This window comes from Typopeltis vanoorti, chromosome 1 (genome assembly GCF_054136105.1).
Source record: "Typopeltis vanoorti isolate ZY-2024b chromosome 1, IOZ_Tvanoo_1.0, whole genome shotgun sequence".
Classification (NCBI taxonomy): domain Eukaryota; kingdom Metazoa; phylum Arthropoda; class Arachnida; order Uropygi; family Thelyphonidae; genus Typopeltis; species Typopeltis vanoorti.
In genome coordinates, this window is record NC_143549.1 from 179,834,416 (window position 1) to 179,860,376 (window position 25,961).

Consider the following 25,961-nt stretch of genomic DNA (forward strand, 5'->3'; position numbering starts at 1 on the left):
AACAGCAGATAAATGTATATCACCATATGCCAGATGCTGCTGAATAAGAAGACAACCAGCAAACCATCAGTAATGCCCTAAAAATTGAGCCAATGACATTATAAAAAAGGGGTACTCCTAAACAAAAATATGCTAAATAGGCATAAAAATAATATTTACTTAGAGGTGTAACATGGAAATTTTTCCAGAAATAATCCCTTAAATACAGATTTTTGTTATATTCCCATGTTTTCTCAACTATTTGTTATAAGCTGGCCTTGTTGGCCGAGTGGATAGCATATCCACTCTCCACCCAAAAGGCTGCGGGTTTGAATCCCGATATGGGCATGGATGTTTGCGATTGTCTGTGAAAATAGTAGTGGTTGTCGACGGTAGATGGCGTTGGTGTAGATGATGAAGATAGTTGATGTTAGTGGAGTGGTGGAGACGGAGAGTTGTAGAGTAGGTACCCTCCCTCGATGAGTCTTTGGACTCCCTGGAGGTGTTATATAATAATAATAAAGTGAAAATCTAATCCCAATAGCCTGTATTTGGCCTGAATCCAGCTTGTTCTTCACCAGGCTTCCCTTTTACAATTTTTCTTAGCCATTTCTCAAGTATACTTATATAAATCTTAACCAGGAATACTCAGGAGAGAAATAGCTCTGTAATTCTCACATTCAGTTTTATTTTCCTTTTTATATATGGGTACTATGTGAGTTCTACTCCAATCATCTGGAATTCATCCCTCTGTCTACACTATCTGAACTACGTAGCGCAGCCACTGCAAGACTTTTATACCTCCACACTCGAGCATTTCTGGTCGAATATCATCTACTCCTACTGCCTTTCCACAATTCAGGCTTTTGATGGCTTTTTCCTACTTCAAATATGGATGTGAATTCCTGATTGCATGCCATTGATTGTTTTTTTTTTTTTTTTTTTTTTTTTACCATCATGCTGTCACTGCTTGTTTCAGTTAGCAATTTTTCGAAGTAATTACTCCATATATCATGAATATTTTTTTTTCTTCTGTTTTAATTTCATTTTTATCATTCTTTTTACAGCATTCTCTCCTCCATTTCTGAACTTTTTCAGTAGCCTCCGGAATATTTTGCCACTTTCCTGATATTTATTTCTATGTTCTTGACAGAGTCTTTCCATGACTTTTGTTTACACATTGTTTAGCTTTCTTACATTGGTCAGTGTATTCTCTAAGAGCACAAGCTGACTTATTTGCCAGGAACTTTCGATATGCTTTCTTCTTTTCCTTCACTGCAACTTGCGGTGTCCACCACGGATTTCTGATTTTTCTATCCTTGAGACAACCTCATCTTATGCCTCTCTGGCTGAATCAATCAATGCTTTCTTCAGGGCTTGCCACTGAATCTCCAAGGTTTGGTTCTTGTTCTCAAACTCTTTCATTTTTTCTTGAATAATGTTTGTGTATTTCAGTCTACAGTTCACATCTGAGAGCTGCTCAATTTTTATTCGCTTTAAAACTTTCTTACACGTTATTCTTTTCAATATGAATTCAGTTTTATCCTGCTCAAGATTAAATGGTTATCACTTCCAATTTCAAATCCTCTGTATACACTCTACTATCCTGCACCAGTGAGAAAACATCGCTATGAACAATAACGTAGTCAATGAGACTTTTCTTATCCATGTGAATTTGTGCATATTTTTATTTTGTGACATTGTGTGAGTAATAAGCAGTCCATGTCCTGAGCAGAAATCCAACAGGTATTTGCCATTATTATTAGCTTTGCTGTTGTCTCCAAATTTTCCCAATATGTTTTTGTATGTCTGACAATCCTTTCCTACTCTGCTATTCAGATCTCCAACAAGGACCAACTTTTCTTTTTTTATTGTGTCAGTTGCTTTCTCTAAAGCCTCAAAAAATTCCCCCACTTCTACCTTAGTAGAACCTTCTGTGAGACCATAGGCACAAATAAGTCTCATTGTCCAGTTCCCGATTCTGATATTTGTCCACATCACTGTACTTGATATTTCCTGCTATTCAAGAAATTAGCCTCATATTTTTTGTTGAACACTATAGCTACATCTTTAATTTGTGATTTAGCCAACCAAATTGTATTCCTATTGGCTTAAACCACAATGTAAAATGGCTTAATTCTCATATTGATAATGTTTCTATTTGGGATGAACTTTTTTTTTTTTTTATTATTTTTTTTTTATGTGTGTGTGTGTTTTTAGTGAGGAAATCATTAACTCTGTTAGTTATTTTACATTAGCTCTTTTTAGAATTGTCTGTTATTATTTGATTTTAGAGCCTGTGTAGCTCAGTGGATGTGGCGTTTGCACACTACGGCGCTTGGCCGCACGAAGGAAGACTTGGTTTCGAGTCTAGTCGGCGACTAGAGGAAATTTTTCTAAGCCTTTTTTTGACTAGTTTCCGAGTTAGTCGATCTCTGGCATGGGCAAGCGGGTTTTTCGTCCCATAAACTCAAGAAAATCGACCGTAGAACCCACATTATTTCAGACATTAAAATATATTGTGTTAGGGACCACGAGATGGCGGCACATTTGAGCCATCTCTCTTCACTGTGTACCGCTTAATTAGTGATAACCTTGGGCCATCTATCTCTGATTGGTACCAGTGGAGATTGAACTGCCCACTCAGTCTCCAAAAGTTAGATAGGGCTAAATGGCCTACTCCCCGTATACGGGAATAAAAAGGCATTAGCTGATTTTTTTTTTTTTTTTTTGAGTATTTGATTTTTGAAGACACCTATGACACTGAGGTGAAAATTCTACAATTAATAAGTTTTAACATGAGTTTCCCTCCATTTTTATAGTTATTATTATTATGCCAATTCACAGTATTCCAGTATTGAAACAAATTGGCAGATATTTACCTTTGTCCATACTGCCAATGTGCTTAAATTATCCTGCAGGATCTTTACATCATCTTCATTGACTTTCCCTCTTCCTAGCTTTGCATCAGCGGTATAGAAATGAATATTTCCCTTTAACTCATTTCCTGTATCTTTGATATACAAATTAAACACTAGAGGAAAAATCCTGAAGGTTTACAATCTTTCTTGAGTGGGAGTTATTTAAAAAAAAAAAACGAGGGAAGCCATTTAAAAAATTTCCAGTATATTTTTAATGAGCATTTTATTAAGAATAAAATTCCTGATAACCTAACTTAAAATGCATCAACATTTATGCATTTGTCAGTATTTTTACAAATTCAAAAATTTAATTTCATGTGTTTTTGTATAGAGAGCCTAGATCCAAAAAGACTCCAGACTGTCTCATTAAATGCTGATAATGCTGAATCTCAGCAAAGCCTCAGTATTCATAATACTAATGATATGGATGCTGAGTTTGCACGCTTTCAGGTAAAAGGCCTCAAAAGAAAATTGATTCTTTATATGTATATATATTTTTTGTTTTGTGTTTTATAATTTACTTTCCTGAAAAATTAGTTTTTCAATGATATTTAAAAATTATCATTTTTACATCTTAGAGTGAATATATAATATATTTATATTTTCATATAATCTTACTGAATTTAGATCATTAATAAAAAAAAAACTTTGAGTCATATGGGTTAAGTAAAAGATTAGTACAGGTGAACTGCAACTTACAAACATAATTTGTTCCTTGATGTGTTTGTAAGCTGAATTTATTTTTCTTACACAAGAGTCATTGTTGACCTTATTAATGTATCAGTGAACTTCACTTCAAGGACCATAAAATGCTTGTAAGTCAGGGGTCCTGTGTTCGTTAAATGAATTACAGTTGCAATTTATTAGTTCATGCAGGTTTGTAAGTATGAATTGTTTGTATCTTGAAAGTTCAAAAGTAGAGCTGTGCCTGTATATTTACATAAAGTAAAAATAGTCTTTCCAGATGTCCCGTATTTTATGTTGAATTTTGCTGTCCTGTCCTGTATTGTACTTGTAGGGACAGCCTAATTTCCTGTACTTTTAATGAAAAGATAAAATTATAAATATTATGTTAAGCAATTATAATTTTCAGTATTCTTTTGAATAATCCAACTTAAATTGATTTGTAAGCCATAAAAACAGATAATTTGAGGAAATTAATTATTTTACAGTTTACGGCAGCAGCATGACAGCAATGGTCCCCTTCATTGGTTACTTTTCATTTAGTATAAGCATTTTATTTATAATTCTGTACAAATATATTGCATTTGCTTATTTTCAAACAGTTTTTATTTGGATGTTGTGCGGTGTGTTGTTGGTACAGTATGTGGACGTTATTTCAGTAATTATTAAAAAATAATATCTTGCTTTTTTGAATGTGCGATATTTGGTTAATACATAAAATATATAATTAAAGGTACATTAATTTTCTTTATTAATTATACAAAGGTATATTAAATTTTGTCGCTTTCCTTAAGCTCTTAACAATGCCAAAACGAAAGTGCATTTTTAATGATGATTATTCGAAAGAATGGAATTTTATTGCAAAAGGAAAACACAATGACAAAGTTGAATGCAAAATTTGTAGACGGACATTTAGTATTGCACAGGGGACGATCGGATATTACACAACACATTAACACTCAGAAACACAAATTGAGCATTTCGAGTTCCAGTTCCAAAAGTATTGATACTTATTTTGTAAAACCAAATATCAGCAATGAAAGAAGAGTTATTGCTGCCAAAATAACTATGGCATTTCATGGCATAAAGCATCATCATTCTTTTGGTCACCCATGTCCCATATTTTGTTTACCAAAATCTGACAACCTTAAGTAAAGATAATTTTACTGGTTTTTAAGTTTTGAATATGAAAATTTTAGTGGTGGAATTTTTTCAATGAAGTAAATTATATTTTTGTTTTCATCCTTTACCAAAGTATCAGCAAACCGAAGTTTTACATGAAGTATTGTCTTCATTTGTTGGTTTATTTGTTGACTTCACATCAGATTTACCCAGTATCTCATACTACACAACAAACTTCCTTTTGGATATGTATATTACCATACATTATGGGAAGTGTCATGATCCAGACTGTTTTCGATTGTTATTAAGTGCTTATCAGTGGGAGCTAGACCCTTGCTACTGAGAGCTAAATCAAGTCATTTGAAATCAACTGTCTCTGTATACAAGTAACCTAGTTGTGAAGATACTTCATATCAGACTTTTGTTTACCTCGCATTTGTGTCAAGGATGAAAATAGAAATATAATTTCTTGTCACATATAATTTACTTTTTGACTCAGCAATCAAAAACTTGCTAGTATTTTAATGGCTAATATAGCCTACTTTCGTTTAGGAGTGCCCTTTTTTTGCAATGTCATTGACTCTTTACTCAAAACTTAGAGCATTACTGAAGTGTTATAAAACTAATATATGAAGAATAATATAGGAGGAAATTTCAGACATATCTTTGAATGTTGTTTTGGATGTTGTTTTCTGTCTCCCTATCCTGGCGATATGCATTCATCTGCTGTTAAGCTGTTGAAGGAAGGGGGTTTTGGGAAAGTGGAGGTAAAGTAATGTGGGGGAATTATTTTGAAAAAACCCACGGGCAAGCAGGTTTTTTTTCCCAGAAATTCAAGTTTTTCGTAAACTCAAGAAAATCAACCGTAGAACTCGCATTATTTCAGATATTAAATATGAGTGTTAGGGACCACGAGATGGCAGCACTTGTTGAGCTGTCTCTCTTCACTGCGTGCCGCTTAATTAGTGATAGCCTTGTTCTAGCTATCTCCGATTGGGTACCAGTGGAGATTGAACTGTCCACTCAGTCTCCAAAAGTTAGATAGGGCTAAAATGGCCTCTCCTACTCCCTGTATACGGGAATAAAAAGGCATCAGCTAATTTCGGATATTATTATTATTATTATTAAGGGTGGGTAGACAGCATTTGGGAGGGGGAGTGAGTAATGGGGTGTGAACCGTTTTAACAGTGTGTCGCCTTCGGAACTCGTGGGGGGGGGAAGTGGAGGCTGTGTCATGTCAGTTAGGTGTCTCTGTCTTTGGTGTGCTTGTGTTGCCTCCTATTGGTTGGAATCGTGACCTAATTTTTATGTTATGGAGCTTCCAACTCTTGGAGATTATGTAGGGTCAGTGGATGTTTATTGATTTTCGTCACATTTTATGGCTATCGTTTCCGATATTCTGAGTATTGTTTCGTGTATATCTGATATTATGGCCTTGTCGATTATGGGGTATGTTTCTGTTCAAGGGTGTGGACTGCTATTTCAGTTTTCCTGTACTTTGTATCCTGTTTTTTTTTTTTTTTCAGTAATGCCCTAAGTTTTGAGCAAAGAGCCAGTGACATTGCAAAAAAAGGGGCACTCCTAAACAAAAGTAGGCTATTAGCGATTAAAATAATAGTTTATTTTAGAGGAGTAACATGGGAATTTTCCCAGAAATAATACCTATGAAAACTTGCTATTTCATTTGCATTCCTTAAAAGCAAATGAAGTTCAAAATGATAAGGTGGTATAAAGCTTCTGATAGAATGTATTGCTTTATGAATGTGAGTTGATTGCTCTTTTCTTAACTTTGTTATGCTAGCAAAGGAATTGTTTGTTGCTAACAGAGTGTATTTAGATTTAAGACTTACTTGTTGCCATAATGTTATTGCAGAAAACTTGAGTGGATTAAAATATAAATAAGTTAAAAAAAACTTTAATCTTAATAAAGTTAATATTTCTCTAGTATAATACCGAATATTTTCAAAGCTAACAAAATGACTGTAGAAGTAACCTCTTTTTTTTTTTTTTTTTGAAAAAAAAAAAATATATATATATATATTTTACATACACATCTCTATATATGTAATCACTTATATGTAAGATTCAGTCAATTTCTAGTATTATAGAGTTTTTAATTTTGTAATAATGAATACTACTTGCCATTTTCAGAATGCTAGAAATCAACATGGAATTGTTCTTAGCCAAGTGAGACTGTTGGTAGAAAGGCCTCACAAGATTCTTTGAATAATGTTACAAAAGGAACTGTGTTAAAAATTCCACTTTCTGCCATAGTATATGACATTTAAGCTGTGGTAATCTAGTCCAGACATTCAGTAGTCTTGAAATTGGATGTAATTGATAATATGCTTCGTTGTTGATCTCTGTTGCTGTTGTAGAAAGTTTCTCATTTGGTTCCAAAGTAAATTAGACTAGACAAGAAATTGCATTCTTGTTTTAATCCTTTAACCTAGTATGAGCAAACACATTTTGTGCTCGAAGTATCTTCAACTAGGCTATTTGCATGTAAGAGCTGTTGATTTCAAATCGATAGCATCGTCTCACCATAACAAGGGCAGCCGCTAGAGGGATTCGTAGTCGTATGTGTGTGTGTGTTGAAAGCTTGTGATAAGATAAGTGCTATTTTAAGTTATCGTTGATAAAATTACTTGAATATTACGTAGTTTTGTTTGCCTTGCGTATCTTAGTGCATCTGTTTGTGTGTTTTTTGGTGTTTCATTTTATAATTTGATAAAATATGTTAGAAGTAAGTATGGCTCCCGTACAAAGGAAAATGGCAGCCAGTAATGATGGTTTGCCATCTTTATTCAAGAACGGTAATATAAAGGAGATGATTCAGTGTACTATCTCTGCGAGATGTAGGCTTTGCGGAGTGCGTTCGGAGTGTGGTTAGATGATAATAAAGGAGTGAATGTGTGTAGAAAATGTAGGGAGAATGAGGAATTAAAGTGTATTTCGGGTCGTGAGTGTGATATTTTTGTCAAACTTCAGAATGAAGAAAATAGTAATATGACAAGAAATGGCGAGGTTGTACCAGAGAACTGTGAGGGTGTTAACAATAGTATTAATTCAGAGCATATTAATGGTTTTACAGAGAATTAAAAAGATGAGATAGAAGCAATGCATGAGATCGCGTTGTTGAGTGGTGCGATACAAAGGGCAAAACAGCAGCTAGAGTGTATGAGCAAAAGTCGACTGAATGAGACAGCCAATAATAAAAAGTATGATAGGAAAAATAAGCGTATGAGTGTGAACATGAACAAAATGAAGGATAGAGTGCTGTATGGAGACTCATTAGTTCGAGGTGTGTTAGTAGAGGATTTGACAAAATCGTACCAACCTGGTGCGACCATAAAGGATGTAACTGAGTCTATTAGAGAACAAAAGGAACGGGTGAAAGAAATGATTGTTGTGGCAGGTACGAATGATTTGAAAGGAGATAAAATGGAAATGATAGAGGACCTGAATGAATTGTTTGAGGTAGCAAAAGAAAAGAGTGAGAGAGTTAGAATGATTAGTCTTTTGCCACGGTATGACAGTGAAATGTTTAAAAGGAGGGCCATAATTGCAAATGACTTTATGCGTGGGTCATGTATGACGAGTGGTGTGGAATTTGTGGACGTGTGGAGTGAGTTCGATGGGCAAAAGGATCTATATAAGATGGATGGCTTGCATTTGAATGGATACGGTATAAGGAGACTTGAAAAAGTGTTCCTGAATGTAGTGGATGTGTAAAATCAGGGAAACTAGATTTATTAAGGGGGGGGGGGAGTAGATATACAGTCCTCAGGGAGGCAGTTGAATGTATGAATGAGTATAATATGCCCGAGCGAATAAGGACAACAAATCAGAATGGGATAGTTAATATAAGGCATCAAGGTAGAGTTGGGGATAATGAGGGTCTTAAATTCATGTACACTAATGCTAGGAGTATTAGGAACAAGAAGGAAGAGTTTTTGGCCATGGTTGGCACTTCCAGACCACAGGTTATTGGTATTAGTGAATCATGGCTGACTGTAGATGATATAGCTAGTGGGATTGAATGTGATGGGTATAGTGTGTTCAGGAATGACAGGGAGAATAAAATGGGGGGAGGCATATTGTTGATGATAGCTGATGAGCTGCAGCCAAGGAGAATAGAAGATGAATTGCAGGATAGAGGAAAGAGCACATTTGAGGCCATTTGGTGTGAGATTGTGGCTAGCAGAACAAAATATACAATTGTGCTGCTATAGACCAGGTGATGGAAAAGATGGTGGTGACAGTATGCACAAGCAAATAGAAGAAATGGGTGGTAGGAGGGTGATTATTATGGGAGATTTCAACTATGGTCGCATTGATTGGAGTGAGGAGAGGACACACGGGAGGAAGGAATTGGATTTTATGCGGTTATTAAGGGATAACTATCTGCGACAGCATGTAATGGAAAATACTAGGGTCAGAGAGTGCTTGACCTAGTAATGACATCTGAGGATTTAACTGTAACAAATATGACCACATTGCCACCAATTGGTGAGAGTGATCATAGGGTCTTGACTTGGGAGGTGGCTAAAGGTGTGGAATTTACAATTAAGACAGGGTACATGTGGAATTATCGGGCTGGAAAATATGATAAGCTTAGGAGTTTGATTGGTTCAGTGCCATGACATGTACAACTGCAAGGACTAGAAGTTGATAGTGCATGGGAGGCAGTTAAGAAGTGTTTGCATGAAGCAATGGCTGACTGTATACCTAGAGTCCGAATAATAACTCAAGTAGAGGTTAAATGGATGAATAACACCATTAAGCTTGAGCTGCAAAAAAAGAAACAGCTATGGAGGGAATTTAAGGAGAAAAGTGACCGGCAGGCACATGAATGGTATAAAGCACAGGCCAGAAGGGTAACGAGTGTGGTAAGAAAAGCAAAAAAGGATTACGAAAGAACATTGGCCATGCAGGCTAAAGAGAATCCTAAACAGTTTTTTCGATATGTTGCAAGTAAAAGGAAAAATGTATATGGCAAAATGATTTTAAAGAATGCTGATGGTAGGGAGGTAACTGAATCAGTTGATATAGTTGAGTTACTGAGTGAGCACTTTGCAAGAATATGTCATCCAGGTGGTGACATTGCAGAAACGAATGAACCAGTAGATTATACGGGAATTGTGGTGAATAAAGTGGAGGTGAGTAGTCTATTGCATAACCTCAATGTCAATACATCTGTGGGATTGGATGGTATACCAGCTCGTGTCATATGAGAAGCGGCTAAAGAATTGTCAGTACCCTTGACCATTTTGTTTAATTTGAGTCTCGGGTCTGGGTTAGTCCCGAGGGGGTGGAAAGAGGGGAATAGAGTTTCACTGCATAAAGGTGGTTCCAAGACTGCTGTTGTAAATTACCGACCGATTAGCATATCAGGAATCATTGTCAAGGTCTTAGAGAAATTAGTCAAGGAAAGAATACAGGATTGGATAGATGAAAATGGGATATTGTATGAGGGGGACAACATGGTTTTGTGAAGGGTGGATCATGCCTTAGTAACTTCCTCACGTTTTATAACACAGTGACGGCTGAACTGGATAAGGGTAATGGGTTTACAGTGATTCTACTGGACCTTGCCAAGGCCTTTGACAGAATACCACATGGAACCCTAATCAGTAAACTGGAGCAGATGGGGATGGATATAGGGTTGGTGAGATGGATAGGAGGGTGGTTGATGGAGAGATACCAGAGAGTGGTTTATTCAGAAGTGGAGTCTAAAAGATGGCTTGTGACTAGTGGTGTGCTGCAGGGCTCTGTTCTTGGACCACTGGTTTTCAATTTGTTCATCAATGATATAGGTAAGGATCTGAGAGGAAGTATTCACTTGTTTGCTGATGATGCAAAGTTGGGTAGAGCAATTGTGAGTGCACGGGATGTCAAAATATTACAGGATGATTTGGATCGTTTGGAGGACTGAGCTAGGTAAAATGGATGTCAATTTAATGTGGCAAAGTGTAAGGTTATGCACTTGGGTTAAAAGAATAGCAGCAGTATATCACATTGGTGAAACCGTACTCCAGGAGATTGATGAGGCCAGGGATTTGGGAGTGTTGGTGGATAGGGAATTGAAGTTTAGGGGGCACATTGCAAAAGTGGCTAAATCAGCTCATCAAATCACTTGGCTTGTGAAAAATACTTTAACATGCAGAGACAAACAAGTTGTTGTTCCTCTGTATCGAGCCTTGATAAGACCCCATCTGGACTACTGTGCCCAGTTATGGGCACCAGGGTTTCTTCGTGATGGGGAGGAAGTGGAGAGGATCCAGTGACGAGTGACCAAGATGATAGCAGGTCTGTGGAATGAACCTTATGAGAATAGGTTGAAGATTTGTGGGTTACAGAAATTGGTCGATAGGCAGAAGATGGGTGATATGATTGAGACATTCAAATTACTGAAGGGTTTTTATAAGATTAATCCAGAAGATATTTTTGAAAATAGGACTGGTGGTGGGAGGACTAGGGGCCATGCATGGAAGCTGAGCAAGAATGTGGTTGACAAGGGTGTTAGAGCTAGGTTTTTTACTTGGAGAGTAGTGAATGAGTGGAATAAACTTCCAGAGTCTGTTGTGGGTGCTACAACCGTGAATGAGTTCAAGGCAAAGTATGATAGATACTGTGTGAATGTCGAATAGTTGTTCTTGACATGATGTTAGGGCCTCCCTCGATGAGTCTGTCGACTCCTTGGAGTTGCCTGGAATAATAATAATAATAATAATAACAATTGCTGTTTTCTGCTTTGATTTAATCTTAGTATCTTCTTGGGTCTAGCTCTCACTAATGAGACCTTAATAATGGTTAAACCCAGTCTGGATAGTTTACACTTTCTTTCAGACAATTTGTGTAATGTTTGCAGCATTATTTATTTATTTATTTATTTATGTACAAGTAGCTTGCTTATGAAGATATTTCATGTTCATACTTTGTTTGCTTATGTTTTGATGAAGGATTAAATTCAGAATATAATTTCTTGTGGTATACTGTACTTTATTACTATTCTTTAGTAGGGATGAGGATAACCTAGTCACTTTCAACAGCACCAAAATGCAAGCTTGTCTGCTTTCTTACAAAAAAAGGAAATCACAGCTCATCTTCTGTTACTTTCGATAATATAGAAATCATGTTGTTGTGTCTGGAGATTTCTGTTAGCCTTTCCTTGTATAAACATGTTAAAAGTTTATTTTTCACTTGGTAAGAGTATAATAAATTTAGTTTAATCCTTTATCCAAGTGTGTGCAAACAAAGTTTGCACCTGAAAGTATCTTCAGGACTGGGGTAAAGTGGTACAACACCGGGCAACTCCTTGCAAAGGTGGAGCAAGCTTCCAACATTCCTATCTCAGTATCTCCCATAATGCAAAACACATCTCCTTTAATGCAAAACACATCTCCTTGCGGATATGTATAATATTATGCATTAAGGGAAGGGCCGCCACCCAGACTAGTTTCGACCTTTATTGAGGTCTCTTCAGTGGGAGCCAGGCCCAAGTGGAGATACCAGGCAGAAGCATTAGCAAGGTCATCTCTTCCTATAGGAGCTGCCAAAAGGTGTTCCACCTTTTTATGAAATTACTCTGGATTGAGAGAAAGATGTTAAAAGTTTATTTTTCACTTGGTCAGACTATAATAAATTTAGTTTAATCCTTTATCCAAGTGTGTGCAAACAGTCCTGAAGATACTTTCACATGCAAACTTTGTTTTTTTTTATAGCCTTCAGAAAATGTTACCACCTTTCTGATATTTATTTGTTTTCTATGTTCTTATGGAGTCTTCCAGTGAATTTTGTTTAGCTACTTTTATGCATAGCTTAACTCTTACATTTTTGTCTATATTATTTTATTGTATCTGTTGACTGACTTACTAGAAATTTTCAGTATCCCCTCCCCCTCCTCCATATGAGGTACCTGTTTATGGTGGAGAGGGAATTTCCCAGTGATGGTGCTGGCCTTTTCCATATTTATTCTTTTATTATAGTTTTTTCCCTCCATATTCTTTGGTCTACTTTTCCCTGAGTCTTTTTTTTTTTTTTTTTGCTATCCTGGCTTTCAGTTTTTCAGACTATCATTATTGACACCTTGCTGCCATGTAGTGTGACCCATGGACATCTGGAAGACAGGACCCTGGTCATTTTATGCTACTTTGGCTTCTGCTTTGGCAAGATAGGCAGTCCTGGAATTAGAGCAGTTAGTGGACTTGCCTGCAACAGCAACAGCAATATCTTTGCTGTTGCATCAAGTCTCCTTCCCCATGGTCCACAGACAGAGCCCAAGGCATGCTGCGGTACTGATTTGGTGTCCAGGGTAGCTCTGGCATTCCTGAGCTACCCTGGACACCACTCCTGAGTGCATTCATTGCTTGCCAGAGAATGGCTGCCCATTTGTGACTCCTTGATGCATTGGAAGCTCTGACACTGTACCAAACTTCTCCTGAGATAAATAATTTTTCATTGTCTCAGGACATAATTTTTTCAGGACACTTATCAAGTTCCGGCCTTCTACAGGAATCATATTTCTATGATTCCTGTAGAAGGAATCATATTTCTATGATTTTCATAATCAAATATGAAAATCAAAATAAGAAACAAAAAACACCAGCAACTGCAAAAAAATACCACTTTTTTAATCCTGCATTAGCAGGGAAACGTCCATTCCACTTGGAAAAATGTCATTCTTCATCCAGATGGGTTTAGAAGGGTTGGTAGGATCTTCAAAGCCTTTAAAGAAACTACATTCAGGAGTATTCTTATTGAAGCAGCAGCAATAACACAGTCAGAAAAATTACTTCATGCAACATCTATTGGGGGGAATACGAATTATGGTTACCCCTCAAAAAACTTACTTATCTAGAGGCTTAATATTAGACCAGGACTTCCTTGATGTTTTGGATAAGGAGATCTGCATTGAACTCAAGGAGATCTATTGCTTTATATGTAGGAATAGGCACCTGATCCTCCACCAAGAGCATCATCCTTACTGTCAACAAACCAAAGCCACTAACATCTCTCAAAGCATGTATCTCAACTATCCAGTAAAGCTGTTTATCCCATACCCATTATGCTGCTTCATTCTCAAACTGCCTGTCATGGCTTTGCCATCTGTGTTTGATGTGGCAGTAAAGATCATGAGGAAAAAAGAGTGTAAGAGCAGAACACTGAAATGCTTGTGAAGGAGACCATCCAGCCTATTTCTGAGCATGACAAAGATGGAAGGATGAAAAGGGGATCCAAAAAATAAAAACAGATGATGCCTTGGTCTACATTGAGATACATACCACAAGTAGCAACATCTACTAAACCCTCTTACACTATGAAGGCAACTATAATGAAAATGTCAGTATGTATGTTGACAAACATGTCAATCCTACCTTCTTACAACTACAACATTTCTATGTCCTTAGAGCAAATCAAGAGAAAAAATGATATAGACTCATCCCTGAGGACATGCCAGAAATAGTCTCGCTACATGAAACATGAAAATCCTCCTATTAAAAAAAAAATATTTTTGATCCACAGAGGATCAAAAATTCAGACCCTTAAACAGATGGCCTGTTTGCAGATAGCATGGATATCTCATCTCCCCCCCCCCCCCCTGCTCTAGTGGAAGTTCAACATGATAAGATCTTAGATATTTTTCTTGATAAAGAAATAATGAAAACATCCCAGCAATGGAATTTTTGTGGATTCCAACTGAACATTAGTGGCATCAAGGCTCTCTTGTAGAAGTATATGCCAGTATTGCATGCAGGAAACATACCTGATGCACCTGCTCACAGAGGAGTCACAGTCCTAGTGGACAACCACATCCCCCTTTCAGCATCCCACTTAACATCTACATGGGGGCAGTTGCCATCCAATTCTTGGTTGGAACTCTGATAACACTATGTTGCATTAACAGATATCTCTCAGGATTATCTTAATGATGTGGTATTATAGTTACCATTCCATTACTTTTAATTGGGGATTTAAATGGACACAACACTATGGCGTAGTGCCCAAATGAAAATCTGAGGAAAAGTTTTTGAGTATATGCTGAACAACAACAACAATCTCTTCCTCTTTCCACAATCCTGCCTAAACATTCACTGCCATTGACTTCACTGTCTGCTCACTCTCCCTCTTCCCACTGTTCACGTGGGAAACTGAAGACAACTTATATGGAAGTAACCATTTCCCCATGATACCAGCCTTTTTACATTAGTAACCATCACAGATATCATGATGGGAAATTGAGCAAGCTGACTGGCCGACCTTTTGCTCACTAGCAGAATTTGATTATGCAGCAGCGAGCTCCTCTATCAGCAGTGCAGTGAATCATATTACAGAGTGTATTACCCAACCTGCCACAACTGCAATTCCTAAAATATCTAGTCAGTTTCCACATTTTTGTAAGCCATGATAGAATGATGATTGCATAGCAGCCAAAGAAGGCCAGAAGAAAGCTTGGGATATTTTCCACAACATATCTTACAATAGCAAACCCAATTGTTTTTAAACATGCTTGGGCCCGAGCAAGTTATCTGTTGTCAGAGAGTACTCTACGTTGGCTAGACCCTGTTCGATGGCAGTAGCTGTCTCTGTTGTATTCTATGAAAATAAAACCAGTATCATTCCATGTGGCCAGCTATTTTTTTATCCATGGCAGGACAGTCTGATGGGTGTTGTACGGATTCTTCCACCACTGCCAAAAACTATGCAGGCTATACAAATTTTCCACTCCTTCCATTGTCTATTAGCTGCTCTTTGAAGCTCATAGAATCAGATATTCTGCTTTTGTGTTTACACTGTTATTACAAAATCAGAAGTTCTAGTGGGATTGTTTGCTGTCAGATGGCACACCATCTTCTCATATCCTACTACAATGTAACAACTGCTGCTGAGCTGTATGCTTTAGAGCTTACATTAAACCATGGAAGTTGTAGAATACACAGTGCCAAAATATTGCATATGTGAGATAGAGGTTGAAGTGAATCTGTAAGAGATGGATCATCTATGATCCGAATTGCTCTTCTCTGGACAGGGTCAAGGATTTTTAGGAATGTTTTTGGTGCACCACCCCAAACATGTGAGCAGTATTTATTCTAAGCATAGATGGATTTGGGATTTGTATATACTGTATATGTTGGCATATAGGACAACCGGCATATAACACGAGGCCTAAATTTTAGGCTATTTTCAGGTTTTAAGCTTATGTCGGTTGTATAAGATGACCCCCCCCCTTCTTCTTTCTTGTATTAATGCAACGTTAGGTATTGTTGTTATATCTGTTATTTTTATATCTATACATATCCGTTATTCCGTTATTTTTTTGCATAGCATAGATTTAGTATTTATGTGAATTACCCTAATTAAAAGTGATTAGCCCCAATTTTAATTAATTATTAATTTTGAATTTTTTTTTAAATTTTAGGATTATTAAAATTGTTATCATTTAAAATCACGGAACCAGACAAAACGAAGAAAGTATGAAGCTCGATTTAAAATAAGGGTAATTGAAATGGCAAAGCAAACTAATAACTGTACTGCCAGTGGTGAGCTATAAGGGGCTTGTGCAAGCCCTTTGTTAAATTTTTCTCAAATTTGCGAGCCCCTTGTTCTTCTTGTTTACTTTTTTATTTTTTCCAAAAAAAAAAAAATTTTTTTTGAAACATATTAAGCGACAAACTCATATGGTAACCTAACAAAAATTAGTCTATTCGGCAGTGTATAGATTATTTGGAATTATTGTTTCAACTCCTCTATAATGAATGTGCCCAAGTTTGAAAATAAAATAAGCACATGCACTATTTTTACTCTTCTCCTTTTTTTTTTTTTTTTTTTTGCTCGACGATGCGAGCCCTTCATTAAAATATTCTTAGCTCACCTCTGTGTACTGCTGCAAGAAAGTTTGACATAACCGAGAAGATGGTAAGAGAATGGAGGAGGAAAGAAGATATTTTAAAAAAATTGCCAAAGAAAAAATGTGCGATGAGAACAGGGATCACCCGATGTCCGCAACTGGAAAATCACGTTGCAGAATGGTATTCGAACAAATGCAGAATGGTTATCTCGTTACAAGAAATATGATTAGAGGATATGCACTAAAATGGCCAAGATTGAATCTGGATGAAAGTATAGAATTTCAAGCCTTCAGGATGGTGTAATCGTTTTATGAACAGACAAAATCTGGTAATACAACAAAAAACGGAAATTGCTCAAAAACTACCAGCAGATCTCGACTACAAGCTTACCAGTTTCCCTAAATTTATTATTCAGTTGAGACAAGTAAATTTCTATTGTGAAATATTGGAAATATGGATGAAACTGCTATGAGCTTTGATATGATAAGCAATAAAATGGTGGAGTCTAAAGGTAGTAAGAGTGTGCTAGTTCGAAGTACAGGTCATGAAAAAACAAGGTTTATAGTTGTGTTGTCATGTTTGGCTGATGGAACCTAGTTAAAACCAATGATCATCTTCAAACGTAAATCTAAACCTAAGATAAAATATCCTTCAGGTGTTTTTGTACATATTCACGAAAGAGGATGGATGGACGAAAATGGTGTGAAATTATGGATAAATAATGTGTGGAACACGCGACCAGGTGGTATAATGAAGAAACTCAGTTTATTAGTATGGGATATGTTTCGTAGTCATTTAATTGAGAATACCAAAAGTCTTCTAGGAAAAAAATAACACAAAAATTGCTGCTATACTGTAATTTTTCCTACTGTGTATTCCATTGTGATATCTTCGGCTGTCTGGTTCATTGTAAACGTATATTATTTTTTCTGTCTATATATGTAATATCTCTTTATCTTTACTCTCTTCTATCTTTATTCTATTCCTAATTCTTTATAGCTTTACTTTAATGTGCTTTTTCTCTCTTATCCTTTCTCATTTACTCTACTGCGTACTATGATTATCCACCTTCTGTATTTACTAGTCGAATGCCTATGAATATTGGAAATTTATTTTTGTCAGACTGTGCCATCAATATATCATTTCATTGGCATAAGACTAAATAAAACTTCCAGTAGATTTCACTCTCTCTCATGAGCGGTTTCTTTTATCAATGTTTACTTTAACAGTTGTGGTTCGTAAGTAACTGAACTACGTTTTTATTGCCTTAATTTATTTTCCACTCACAAGTCCGATTTATTTAAGAACAGTGCAGTTGTAAAATAAAAGATCAGGCAGCACTCTTTTAACAAATAATTAAAACGCATTTATTTACAAATTATACATGAATTAAACAATAGGGAGATTGCTTTCTCTATCCATTTATAAAATCTTTAGCATAAATTATAACCTATTTACTTTAACACTAATTAACTTCTTTAACTCACAATCTTATTTACTCTCCGCTTACAAATTCAACTTATTAAACCTCTAGTTTACTTGCAAAGAGGTTAGCTAACTCTCTGTTAAATTATCTTTACAATTTTTATATCAACTTCCAATATGCCAGTCAATTTTCTTAATGACACTACTTGCTACTATTGAACAATTTCTTAAAAGTCTTTCTATAACCTGCTATGAGAGGGAATATACAAAAGGTTTGAACTTACAAAAAACTCTGCATCGCACATTCAGTCAAAAGTCTTTCACTACAGTCTTATGGCATTTCTTTCATCTCAGATCTCGAACTTTCCCAGGAATGTCTGGCTTCAGTAATATCTCATCGGGAAAATAGTGGGCTGTTGACTGCGACCGGCAAAAGGTTGTTCTCCCACAGCAAAAAAGAAAATCTTCCGAGTGAAGTTGCTTCGGGTAATTTACATCGCCTTATTTCCTCTGCTTGGGCTCACCGAAAATGCCTGGACGACTGCCGTCTCCAATAGCTCGAACTGCTGCCAACTCTCAACCGGGATCCCTCTCTCTGGCATCTGGAAGCCTTTCCTTCTTCGGCAACGTCTGGAAGCCCTCTCTCTAGCCTGGAAGCTCCTCTTTCTGGTGACTGGAACCGGGAAGCTACTTATGCTTGGCTCAGTCCCTTTTATTATGTGATCTCCCGACCTTGCACTAAGTGTAGTAAACCTCAAAGAAATCGGCATGACTCTTTCATCTTCTTTTAAGTTTGACCCGATCTTTGTTCTTTGCCGGGCAGCAAACACTTGTCTATAAAACTAGCGGACCTCTTTGATACTTTGCTTCTCCTTTCGGGGCCGTGGAAACTTCTCTAAACCTAACGGCACTCTTAGATACTATCTTTAAAGGTGTTAGCACAGTAAGCAACTCTTATATGCAAAACTAATAAACAACTTTTCCTGCACTCTTACACATAACTATATACATATACAAAGTTCCCCTGGGAAAGCATTGCCTTTGTTTTTGATGTTAAAACAGTAAATACATTCACTTCCCACAGGGTTAACTACATTAATATTTTGCAAAATATGCATAGACACAAACGATTATTTTCAGTTCTCATGGGACTTGAGCTATGTAAAAAATCGATGTAATGTGCTTTGGAATTTTTTAAGGTACATCGAGTTTTTGCAATATTAGGTGGTTTAACTTCTATATTGCAACCACTAGATGTCTGCTTGAACAAATTATTTAAAGATCACATGTGAGAAGAGTGGAATAATTGGATGTTGACTGGTGAAAAATCATTTACAAATGGTAGATCTATGTGCACTGCATCACTTGATATGTTGTGCAATTTTGTGATCAAAGCATGGAATAAAGTAAAAGTAGGGACTGTAATAAAATAATTTAAAAAGGTGTGGTGTCTCTTATCTTATGGATGGTACGGAAGATGATCTGTTGTGGGACACTGATGACGATGAAAATGAAATCAATTCACCGGATTCAAACTAGGATCCATATGATGATCATTTAAACAATGAATCTGTGAAGAACTATTTTCAACAGATGAAGAAAATTAACATGAAAATTGAGGTTAATAATTATTATTTGTTTTTTTAAGACTTACATACATACATACATCTTCAAGGCCCACCTTTCCTAATTGGGTTGTGGGGGCAACAGCTGCAAGAGGAACTTCCAATGGTCACGATCCTCTGCCACCAAGCTCAGCTGTTCTGGTGGGATTCCCAAACGTGTCCACCCAAGGTTTTGGATATAATCTATCCAGCGAGTCCATGGCCTCCCGCCCTCTGGCTTGGCAAAGAAGGCCTGCTGATGGAGCCTCTCTTGTGGCATTCTGACCAGGTGCCCGTACCAACGTAACTGTGATCTCTCAACACGGAGAAGCAGCGGTTGAGTAGTGAGGGTTTCCCGAATTGCAGAGCTTCTGACTCTGTCGAATCTTGTCAGCCCCGCAACCCCTCGAAGGAACCTCATTTCAGCCGCTTGGATTCGTGTCTGAATTCTTTCGGTCATTACCCAACTCTCATGACCATAGGTGAGGATTGGGACATAGACTGTATTGAAGACAGCCAGCATTGCTTTCTGGCTTAACTCCTGCTTCAATACTACCGAGCGGCCAAGCTTCCGCAATATTGAGCTTGCTAAGCCAATTCAAGTATCTAGCTCTATGTCCCATTTTCCATCATTCGTGAATATGGACCCAAGGTATTTAAACGTCTCCACCTGCCTCATTGGGACTCCACTTACATGTAGAGTGCACTGGGATGGTTGGCTTGAGACCACAAATGTTTCAGTTTTGGCCACACTGATCTTCATTTCGGCGTCTGCACAAACAGCTACAAACCTATCCAGGGTCCACTGGAGGTCATCTGTGGAAGAGCTAAGCAGAACTAGGTCATCTCCAAAAAGCATACGTCCAATGCTACATCTTCCAATTCTGACACACTCACTGCCTCGGCTGTGCCTATCAATCCAGTCCATAAATATTATGAAAAGGAGGGATGACAGAACACATCCTTGGTGGAGGCCAACAGAGACTGTGAAAGGTTCAGACTTTGTGCTGTTTACCCTGACACAAAACTCTGGGCATTCGTACAGGGACTTGATGGCAGCTAATAGTTGGCCATCCACTCCATACTCCTGTACTACTTGCCAAAGCTTATCCCGAGGAACCCGGTCATATGCCTTCTCCAAGTCCACAAAACATGCGTAGACATTCTTGGCATATTCCCAAGATTTCTCAAAGACTTGCCTTAAAGTGAAGATTTGGTCAGTTGTGCTTCTACCAGGACAAAAGCCACATTGTTCTTCCTGGAACTTTGACTCAACTATGCTCCTGCACCGTCTTTCCAAGCATCTAGCATACACTTTCCCAGGCAGGCTGAGCAGAGAGATGCCATGATAGTTACTGCAATCCTTCTGGTCTCCCTTCTTGAAGACTGGTATTATTATGCCTGTCTGCCATTGCTTTGGTGCTCGCCCAGATATCCAAGCAGCCTGACACACTAGAGTCAGCCAGAGAACACCATCTCGATTTAAGGCTTTTAGCATTTCGGGCCGAATTTCATCATTGGCAGCAGCCTTGCCTGATTTTAGCGATTTTTTGCTAAATGGACCTCTTCTGCTGTGAGACTAGTCATTGCCCCGATCTGCGCGTCTTGGATGTCCACAACTGCTGGGCCACCTGGGTTAAGAAGGCTCTCAAAGTATTCCCTCCTTCTGTGGAGGATATCTTTCTTGGTTGTTAAAAGTGCACCATCAGAGGCCTTAATTGCCTTTGCTGTGCACGATTTCCTCCCTCAAAGGCAGCAGATGGTCTGCCAGAATACTATGTTTGCATTTGCATTTGCATAGGATGAGTCTAATCTTTCTCCAAAGGATTCCCAAGCCTTCTGCTTTGCTGTCTTTACTGCCTCAGCAGCAGCATTTCGTGCCTCATAATACTGCAAATGTATCTCAGGTGACCTGACCCTAAGCCATGTTAGGTAGAACTCCTTCTTTACCCGGACAGTTTTTGGACTTCTTGGTTCCACCAAGGTGTCCTTTTCTCACTGCCCATTGCTACGCCGAGCCACTTTCTGCCACAGCATGAGAGTGCAGAGGCAGCGACAGCTGTTCTGAACAGCTTCCACTCCTCCTCAACATCTGCAGTATGCTTGGGAATCTCTTTGAACCTGGAGGAAATGTCATCTGCAGAATTCTTCCTCACAGCCTCATTTTCCAATGCCTCCCATTTCACGTGGTATAGCTGCTTAGGCCTACCAGCGTTGATGGTAGCATCTGGTTTCTGAAGCCATAGAGTGCACGCAACAAGGTGGTGGTCAGTTGACAGTTCTGCTCCTCTTCTCACATGAATGTCCAACACTGAGGAAAATAGGTCTGCTGAGACTATAAAGAATTCAATCAGAGACCTTTGTTCTAGTGTATCCTTGTACCAGGTATACTTATGGACTTCTCGTTGCTGGAAGAAGGTATTCATTATGGACAAGCTGTTAGTACAGCAGAAGTCCAATAATTTCAACCCATTCGCATTAAGGTTAGGGGTGCCGTTCCTCCCAACCACACCCTCCATGTCTGGTCATCTGTTCCAACATGTGCATTGAAGTCACCCATTAGCTGGACTGATTCCATGTCTGCCACCCTGTCAAAAGCAGCAGCCACTTCCTCTAGGAAGGCAGAGTATTCTGACTCCAGATTAGGTGCATAGGCTTGCACCACAGCCAAATAATGGTTTTTTCATCTGAAGCCTTAACACACATACCCGTTTCCCCCCAATGGGATCCACTCAGCAACACAGTCTGACAGCTGGGGGCTTGTGAGTATCCCCACACCCGTCTGAGCAGACATTGTCGGGCTCACACCAGAGTAGTAGAGCTTCCACCCCTTATCCAGGTCAACAATTTCAGAGCCTCTCCTCTTGGTCAAAGAAAGCCTGACTAAGTCTAGCCGGTAGCACTTGGCTTCCTTGACCAGTTCCAACTACTTCCCTGTCAGAGAAAAGATGTTCCAGTTGCCTAAAGTCATAGTCTGGTGCCGTTGTCGTTGCCATTTCCATCCTTTTGCAGAACCATTTATTAGATCTTAGATCTATTGTAATATTTTAAATAAATTTATGTAACAAAAAATTAATCTGATTTGTTTATAAACACTGCCCATTTTCTTATATAACGATGTATTGTAACTACCTAAATGTTCATCCAAGAAATTAAGCTTCCCTTTTTATACTTGCCATATAAGATGACCCATGATTTCGAGTATTTGTAGTATTCGAGTTTCTGTAGTATTTGAGAGTCGTCTTATACACTGACATATATAGTAGTTAAAGAGTTGGCTGGGTGTAAAATAGCCTCTTGGACAAAGAAGAATGCCTAGTTTTTTGGATGCTGAGGAGGTCATTCAGGTGATGTGTTTATGCCAGGAGAGGCTGGAGGTAAATATTACCAAGCAGAGAGATCTGATCTTGTCTGGTGATTTTGAGGGTAGGGATAGGTGAGCTGCAAACCCTTTTGAAAAGGAAAGACTCTGTTTTGGTGGCATTGAATATGACAGGGTTGTCCTTGTCCCATTGAAGGATAGTATGTAGATCAATGTTTAAGGCACTACTTGTAGATTATCTAGTAGCCTGGGTTGCCAAATGAGTAGAATGAGTGGAAAGTACTGTCATCTTAAAAGCTGTAGATAGGATTAGTGGTGATTGTGAGTAGGTTATTTATGTACAGAAGAGAGTACGTGATAGGACAGAGCATTGAGGCATTCCAGCATTGGTGGTGAAGCTCGAAGAGATGGGGCCATTTACCATGACTTGCAGAGAATAACCAGAGAGAAAGCTGGTTACTTAATTATAGAGGATGGCAGGGTGACCAAAGGATGACAATTTGTTTAGTAGGTCTCGATGTCACACACAGTTGAAAGCTTTGGAAATGTCAAGAACGTCAGCACGAGTTTCTCTGAACCTTTCCATGGTGCATTGGCAGATTGTTGGGTGTAGTGTCAGATAGTTGGAGGATTAAGTAGGAGAGAGAGAGAGAGAGAGTGAATTGTGTTTAGTGGCATAGTGTCCCTCCCGCACTGAGCCCTTAGATTTCTTGGAGGTGTCTTTCTTCTTTTTCTTCTTTCCTCTGCAAGCACCTCAGTTCTCCATTTTTTCCTATCCTTAGCCAACTCCTTCCAGTTTTGCAGCCTCAGCTCTTTTATGTCCATTTCATTGTTCTCCATCCATCTTCTGCGGGTTCTTCCTCTGGGACGTCTTCTATTTAGGTGATGTGAAAAGGTTCTCCTCACTAGCCTGTTATCCTCCATTCTTTTCAGGTGACCTGACCATCTCATTCGACTGGCTCTGATTTCATTTATTATTAGTGGCTTCTGACAACGTTCATAGTTCTTTATTCGTTCTCCTTCTCCATTCATTTGTCACAGGATCTTTAACTGGACCAAATATTTTTCTCAAGATTTTGTTTTTGAAGCGTTGTAATTGATCTTCATCAGCTTTTGTTATATTCCATGTCTCTCTGCACTATATAATACAACTAGTCTAATTAGCATTCTGTAGGTATTTATTTTAGATTCATATGACAGATTTTTAGATGAGAGGAGGTGCTGAAGTGAGAAATAAGATTTATTACCTGCTTGGATTCTCATCTTTATTTCTGTTTGGATCTTATTATCTTTAGTTATTATAGCGCCTAGATATTTAAATTGTATGGAGTTTTTCGGTATCATGTCAGCAAATTGAATAGTTGATGGCTTATTGAGATCATTATCTCTAGATACTTTTAAATATTCTGTTTTATTTTGGTTAATATTAAGATCTGTTTTTTGGAAGAGGTTTTAAGGTTTATAAAAGTTTCAGTTATATCATCTGCACTTTCTCCTATAATATCATCATCTGCATACCCCAGGAATGATGCAGAGCATGATACAGTACTTTTTGTTGTTCTCGAATTACTTTTTCTAAAGCTATGTTGAAGGGTATAGGTGATATTTCATCTCCTTGTTTTAAACCTGTGGAGATGTTGCATGGCTCTGACAATATGCTGTTAGCTCAGACTCTACATTGATTTTCCTGTACACACATTTTGACCAATCTGATTAATTTTTCTGGTATTCTGAATTCCTTTAGGATATTCCATAGGCTGTCTTTATGTATGCTATCATATACTTTTTGGAAGTCAATGAAGAGATTATAACTTTCTTTATTGTATTCTCAATTTTTCTCTAGAATTTGTCTCAAGGTAAAAAGGTGATCAATGGTTGATCGATTTCTTCTGAATCCTGCCTGATATTCTCCAAGAATCTCCTCTGCATATGAAATTATTCTTTTTAGGATAACATGAGACAGGATTTTGTAACTAGTATTTAAAAGTGAGATGCTCTATTGTTTCACATTTCGTTTTATCGTCTTTTTTGTGGATGGGGATTATTATTGATTCTTTCCAGTCTTCTGGCAGTTTTTCATTTTTCCATATGAGATTAATTAGTGTGAACAGTTTGTTAGTTAATTCTTTTCCTCTATATTTAATTTGTTCAGATGTGACTTTATCAAATCCTTCAGCTTTATTATTTTTAAGAGTTTAATGCTTGTTTCTATTTCACTAAATGATGACTCTTTGACTTCCGGTTCACAAGTAGAGTAAATTTTGGCTAGGAATGTTGCTTGGGGATTTTGGCAGTTTAGCAGCTGTTTGAAATATTCCTTCCACCTTTCAGCCATCTGTTTGTCATTTGCAATAATTTGTCCTTTATTTTCATTAATTATTGCAGTTCTTGATTAATAGCCTGTCTTTAGTTTATTTATACCTTGAAAAAGGTTTCTTGCATTTTTATATGTATTCTCTTTATCAGTTTTATCAATTAATTCTTTTAGCTATTGTCTTTTTTCTTGCCTAATAATTTTGTTTGATTCTCTGCTAGCAGATCTATAGTTTTGAATAGTTATTGTTGTCCTGTTGGTTTTGAAACCATTTAAGCTTAGCTTCTTTTTTCATTTCCATTGCTTCTTTGCATCTGTTATTAAAGCATTTGTTATGGTATGAAATATTTTGGAATCCTAAAACTTTTTCAGATGCTCTGTTTATACAACCCTTAATTTCATTCCATAGAGTATCAATATTTTCAGTTTCTTCAATATTATTAAGCTCTGCTTTGATTTCACTAGAGTAGCTTGATCTTATGTTACTGTTTTTCAGATTATCAATGTTGGAGGTGTCACATAATAATAATATCTTTTTATCCTAATTAGACTAAGTGATGATCACTTCCAGTTTTCCCGTACACTCTCGTGTCTTGAACCAACATGAAGATATCACCATCAACAAGAACACAGTGAATGATTATTTTCTTATTTCTTGTTTTCTCTCCATGAGCTTGTACACATCTTTTTGTTGAAACATGGTGTTAATAGTGACTAGGCCATGTCCTGAACAGAAAT

General features: G+C 37.5%; 1 protein-coding gene across 2 annotated transcripts in view; it reads left to right on the forward strand.

Moving 5' to 3' along the window:
• Positions 1–25,961, forward strand: part of LOC150110678 (zinc finger CCCH-type with G patch domain-containing protein-like) — a 149,472-nt gene that overhangs the window by 15,594 nt on the left and 107,917 nt on the right. For both annotated transcript variants that reach the window (XM_090395595.1, XM_090395602.1), the window contains exon 3: positions 3,232–3,350. In XM_090395595.1, the coding sequence (XP_090251721.1) occupies positions 3,232–3,350 (119 nt within the window). The remainder of the gene's footprint in view (positions 1–3,231; positions 3,351–25,961) is intronic.